Source organism: Micropterus dolomieu, linkage group LG04, assembly GCF_021292245.1.
Source record: "Micropterus dolomieu isolate WLL.071019.BEF.003 ecotype Adirondacks linkage group LG04, ASM2129224v1, whole genome shotgun sequence".
NCBI classification, from domain to species: domain Eukaryota; kingdom Metazoa; phylum Chordata; class Actinopteri; order Centrarchiformes; family Centrarchidae; genus Micropterus; species Micropterus dolomieu.
Genome location: NC_060153.1, coordinates 18,016,063 through 18,022,248, shown reverse-complemented (window position 1 = coordinate 18,022,248; position 6,186 = coordinate 18,016,063). Strand labels below are relative to the sequence as shown.

The window sequence follows — 6,186 nt, the reverse complement described above, 5'->3', positions numbered from 1 at the left end:
TGACCTTTGACCTTTCACACCCTGCCAGGACCGTTGCCCGTTAAAAGACGGGAGCCGTTAGCTTAACACGCTAGCTTAACCGCTAGCTAACGTAGGTATGGTAAAAGTTAGCTCATCTGTTAAAAAGTTAAAATTAATATCCGATATTTAATTATCTTGTGGACTTATTTGGTCAAGTGCACAGTTAGCTGACTAGTAACGCCAGGCAGCCCTTATTTAAGGTTGTTAACATACTTGCTAAAACTTGGCTGTGTTGCTAGCATATCGTGAGTTATCTAACATTAGCTCGCTGTCATTATCAGTGAAAGGAGTTCACTTAGCTAACAGTTGACAAATAACTGACAACCCATGCAGTGTATGACAGCTCTATGACAGTTTTACTTTCACCAGATTTCACCAATAAATACCAACGTATCTACAGCAGAAAGTATGACAGATGTTGAACTTCAGGTTGAGGTCCAGCTCATGTCCAACTCACCAGCAGAACAACATGGGTTGGGGGGCCTGCAGGAGGACTTCAGCGGCGAGGAGCCCGACTGCATGGAGAGTTCTCAAAACACCGGAGAAGGTGGCCAAATAACTTATATAATAACTTATAATGTCCCCAGCATGCTGTGAAAACATGCATTTTTACCTTACATTACTCAATAACTTGTGAGTTACCACTGATTGGCCGTTAGTGAGCCCACGTTTGATTGTACAGCATTTGCTCAAACCACCACGATCCATACAGCGCCGCTTTAAATTAATTTGTCCCTTCTTTGTATTTTCAAATGGGAATAGGGGAGTCTAAAGATAAATGTCTTTCTGTAACTATGGCGGACATTAATTTGTGTTTCAGAGGCAGAGGAGCCGCTGTCGTCGTTGGTTGACGTTGCTCTGACGCCACCCTGTGGTGATCGTGCGGCCTGCGGCTGTGAGTGTGAGGCCTGCAGCTGTGTGGAGGTCAGGTGTATGGAGAGGAGCCTCCAGTCCATGCAACTGCAGCTCCAGTTCCTCATGAGAAAGGCAGATGACTTACAGGACTGCCTTGTCAGTGGGTAGGGTCCTGGCTATTCATAATGCACCAATGTTATCTGGGTATTTCTGCTATTTTATGATTTTATTGTGTGTTTTTGCAGACAGGGTCACCTAGAGAGTGAGGGTCTGGCTGCTGAAGTGCCAAGTTTCTTGTACACCTGTCAGCCTTACTTTAACCACCTGGAATCCACAACTAGGAGCACCATGTGCCAACATATCTCTCTACCCTCTGACATCTACACAAGGGTAAAGGGATTTTTTTTAAAGGGCTGGTTCACCCAACTTAGTGAAAGACATACTTTCTCACTGGTATGTAACCATGCTGACATTTGTTTTGGTTTTATTTGGTCAGATTTCATAAGTACTTTCTACTGAAAATAACTTTACACTACATGTCGCATCCACCCATTCACACTCTGATGACTGGGAAATAAGCAACGAACAGTTGGTTGGTGAATTTGTCCGATATGGTTTGTTGTAGTTCAGAATCATTAAGATCTGTTCCAGATGCACTTGGAACAAAATGAGGGGGGGCTACTGTGTTCACTGAATGAAAGCATTAATGTAGCAGCTACAAGCTAACTCCAAATGTCTACTCTTTGTGTAGCGTGTGCAGCTGTTGGACTTCTCTCAGCAGCTGTGTAACAGGTTGGAGCAGCTGGTGTTGACGTACGCCAGCTACAGTCTCCTCTGTTTGGACGAGGCCGAGCCTAACAGGTACACACACAAACTTTTTTACTAATACACAACATAACAGAACAAAAAGTCTTCATGGTGCAGTCAGACGTACATATATCCATTGAATGATTCCATATTTAAATGGTTAATTAACTCATGCAGCGTTTGGTTTCATGTAAATGAGCCACTTTCTATTTTCTGTCAAAAGATCTTTCATTTAACTCCCAAAACATGGGTCAATTTCTCCATTGAGAACATTTCCTGAACCATTCCTCTTTTCACGGAGGATCAACTTCATGACAGTTTGTTGTTATACCTTTTGGCAGCTATCTGTCTCTGCCTTGTATAGCTTCCTCATTGTTCCCTAGATACGTCACAGCACAGCTGTTAATTATAATATACTAATACTAATATACTAATACTAATTTCAGTTCTTACTATGGTTACAGTAAAACCTTTAATGTATCAGGGAAAAGAAGATTGTCTAAGAGGGAACACGTGTCGGGCTTCATGCTGTAGAGGCTGTGGAAGTGTTGGCTGAAACAGCTGATCCTGGCTGGGTGAACGTCTGAACCTCTGTGCTGATAGATGATCCTTGAAATGCTTTAATTCTCTTGTAGTTTGAGCTTGTGCTAAGCTAGGATAGCAAAACTTCTATACCCAACTAAATGCTCTGTCCAGTAACACCTAGTGTAATTGCATAAGCCTGTACTCACTTTAAGGCTTTGCAGTTCCCACATTATAAATACAATAAATTAAATCATTACGTCCCATTCCCTGCTGTTGACTCGTACAGGTGGCTTGATGTTGTTGGCAACATATGTTGTTTCTACCATTTATATTGGTATTTTTTGTTAATTTTTATTCTTCTATTGCATTTTCTTCTTCTAGCGGCTGAATGCTGTGCTGCTATTACAAACCATTTTCATATTGTCTTGCTGTCTGACTCTCCCATTTGCATTCCCAGTGTGTCTCACTTCTGCATTGGTCAGAGTCAGCTTGGTTGCCTGAGGATGACCACGTTCCTCTACTGTAAGCTGACGCCGTACCTGGCCCGGGTTGACACCGGCCTTTACAAACGTATGCGCTGGAACGTGGAGAGACTCCGAGATGAGCGTCAGCAGACAGATGAAGAGCTGGGTGGAGAGAATGAGAAGAGGGAGGTAGTTGGCGACACAGAGTAGTGAGTCTAGATGACATTCTCCACCCTCTTTTTGTACTCTCTCTTTCTACATTTTTGATACGACAAACCCATTTTGTTGCTAATACACACCAGTGTGGTTAATCGTATTCCCACCATCTCATTCAGTTACTTCCTGTGCTACGAGGATATTCCCAACACACACACAGACGCCAACAGGGATAGCAAAGGTGTCTCCCACGCCGACGTGTTGAGGATGTGGTCCATCGGGCAGTGGGTGCAGGTGAACCCTGACCCCGACACAGAGGACATCTATGACTGGTATACTGATTTACATTTCTTCATGCGTTTTTCTGTCCATGCTTATACTTTAAGAGATTTATCTAGTGTTAAAAGTAACAGACAGGCCATCACTATCACAGTATGTCTGATAACTAGAGCAGCAGTGGTCTTAGGTTGTACATGTTCCTGTGTGTTGCAGGATCATGTGCGAGGTTCCTCAGGCCAATTATCACAGGCTGTTGTTTCTGGGCAGCGATGAGCCGTCCATCTGCAGTGCTACAGACGTCCTGCAGGAGCTGCTGTTGTCACACCAGACAACAGTGTGACGGCCCTGCAGGGAGGAGTATGTGCACATACGACCTCTGTCTCTGCGATACACTTATTCTTTATGGTCGATAGGAAGAGACCGGACTAGTTGAGATCTCTCAGGACGGTGCAGATAAATCCTCCAGCTAGTTGTTTAGCGAATACATTGAGCTTGTGAGATTCAACGTTGAACATCCGGTTTCATGTGCGTCTTGACGTCAGAGCAGACCCATTGCATCACTACACTGTAAAATGTGACACTTTCAGCCGGAGTGACGGGCTTTTGGCTTGTTTTCATAACGTGCTCTGACCAGTATTGTTTTAAAAAAAAAAAAGTTTTATTGTCTTATGCTGTATACTATGATGAGTCTGTTGAATGCTGATGTTTGTTGCATGTTATTTTGTTCTGGGTTTTACGGTTCTAAGGTGTCAAAGGTTTTAAGTTTGTAAAAATTGTTAAAAAAAAAAAAAGAAGCTTTTTGTTGCTGTGCTGTAAAAAAAGTCCAGGAGAGTTACTTAAAAACATTTTATTTACACAACATTGTACTGAAATAATTACACAGTCACAGATTTCAGTCTTTTTCAGAAAGTCCAAACAAACAAGGGCAACTTTACATTTTAAAACAAAGCTGCCATGATTAGGGCTTCATAAGTTCGAGTGCCCATTTACTTCAACAGGTTCATCAAGCCATTTAAATTAATTTACATAGGCCCCACTTCATTTTCAATATCCAAAACGTGAGACTTCACCTCGAGTCTAAGTAACAAATAATTTCTTCACTCTTAGTTCAATCCTGTGTTCAGTTTGACCTTACCATTCAGTTCTGTTGACTGGACATAACCAATAAGGCGGCAAATGACTTACAAAGAATAAAATCTACCGTTTACAGACATCCTTCATTTTCTATTCAATAAAAATCTATATAGGACTCTTAAAGGGCTACTGTAGTTCTAAATCTAAAAAAAGAAAAGTGAACAGTCTTTTTAAAACAATATACATACATGTGCTTACGAAAACAGACATGTTTAAGAAAGCACGTTTAAAAAGTCCAGCTTTGTCAAAAGAAAAAAAAAAAAAAAAAAATGTAGTGAGCGTAATTTGTCCCGCCTGGAGGTACGGGAATGCAAACATACACAACGCCTGCTTGCTTTTCAGCTGCTACACATAGGCTTTGATAAGAGAGTGCACAAATTAGCGAGCGATGATAAAAGGAATTTTCTTTCCTCGGATCAACATACGGAAAGTTATACCTCTATTGTATTTAACTGATTAAATAACAAAAGCATTATTCAAACTGCTTGAGTGGGAATGAATGTTGTCAAAACTTCTATTGTATCTTAAAACCTGTGATGGTGAAGATCAACATAACCGTCGTAAACATTGACTAAACACACATACACACACACACGATCCAGACAACAGACTGACACCACACAGCACAGATATAAAACATTTACAACCACCGAGAGAGAGACACACACACACACACACACACACACACACACACACTTTCAACAATAATAGTTCGTACTCAGAATAACCTGATATTGGACCCTCCCAGCCCCCCCCCCCCCTTAATAATCTTCCTCAGATCACACAATAAAGTGACTCCTGACCCTCACAGCAGTATCGGTTTAAAACCCAGAGTGAGTCGTTGTCTTATGTAAAATCTGTCTATAGCTTGTGACTGGAATAACATCCAAAATGCAAGCATGAGAACCTAGGGAAGACTTCACACATGGGAAAAAGTTAACATGAACATAAATGGCATCTTCAGCAGTACTTCTCATAATCACCAATTAAGTTAATCTGTCGAGACAGGTCTGTGCACATTAGTGAAATGTTTACCCGTCGTACTGACCTTTGGTAAGGAACTGTAAGATCCAAATGGCTCAGACTGAGATCATGTAGTGATGCTTGAGCTCATGTGATGATCCTCAACTCTAATCAATACATTTGTCTGAGTTTGCAAATAAATGACACCAAAGTAAGTTGTAAAAGAGGACTTAACTAAACCAGCCAGTGTCTCTATACGCCTCTAAATATCAATATCTGAACTAATACAAATTAAAAAAAAAAAGACTTCAGGGATTTGATTAAGTGCAATTGAAGAAATCTTGGAGTGTTATTTTATCACTGTTCAGTGGAAGATATCTCCAGTGTATTCTCATTTTATAATAAATGGGGGGGAATGTGTGTCCACCCACAGCACAGAGATTTGGCTTGAAGCATTTCACCTGGTGTTCAGAATGTATTGAGGTTGCATTAAATTTAATATTTTAATATTATGGGAAATCCAAATTAAACTAAAGTAGAGAGGGATGTATAAGGGAGAACTAGGGACTCTAAAATCCCAATGCTCATTCAAATGTGACCCGCTTCAGTGACCTTGATCCACTCCTTTGTATGTACAAAATTTATCAGTAGTTCTCAGGAAAGCTCTACCTGAGAGTCTTCGTTCAGGGCAAGATTTCTTTCTGCCCCCCGCACCCCCCAATAAACAGTGTATATGCTTGTAAACTAACTGTAGCGCCACCAAGCATTGGTCTGTGTTGTAGGAGCTTGTTTTTAACAGTACACTTAGAAATCCCCAGTCTCTCTCAAGTTAATCTAGATCAGCGTTCCAACATTTTGACTTTATGACTCCTTAAAACAAACCGTTTGTGCCTCATCGTCAAAGGTTGCATCTGCCTGCCGGTTGTGACCAGATCAACTGTAGAGTAATTATTGCTGCATTTGAATACTTTTTAAAACCCTC

The 6,186-nt window shown here is 41.1% G+C and overlaps 1 protein-coding gene across 3 annotated transcripts; it reads left to right on the top strand.

The window, feature by feature from the left end:
- Positions 1–4,320, top strand: lg04h19orf67 (linkage group 04 C19orf67 homolog). Of its 3 annotated transcripts, none has more exons than XM_046046540.1 (8): positions 1–95; positions 391–568; positions 842–1,040; positions 1,122–1,266; positions 1,628–1,737; positions 2,666–2,881; positions 3,008–3,160; positions 3,321–4,320. In XM_046046540.1, the coding sequence occupies exons 2-8, from the start codon at positions 430–432 to the stop codon at positions 3,445–3,447; spliced, it is 1,089 nt and encodes a 362-aa protein (XP_045902496.1). In that variant the 5' UTR covers positions 1–95; positions 391–429; the 3' UTR covers positions 3,448–4,320. The 3 variants fall into 3 exon arrangements, with proteins under 3 accessions (XP_045902496.1, XP_045902497.1, XP_045902495.1); XM_046046541.1 differs by having other exon boundaries at positions 38–95; positions 451–568; XM_046046539.1 differs by lacking the exon at positions 1–95 and having other exon boundaries at positions 102–568.
- Positions 4,321–6,186: the final 1,866 nt, after the last annotated feature.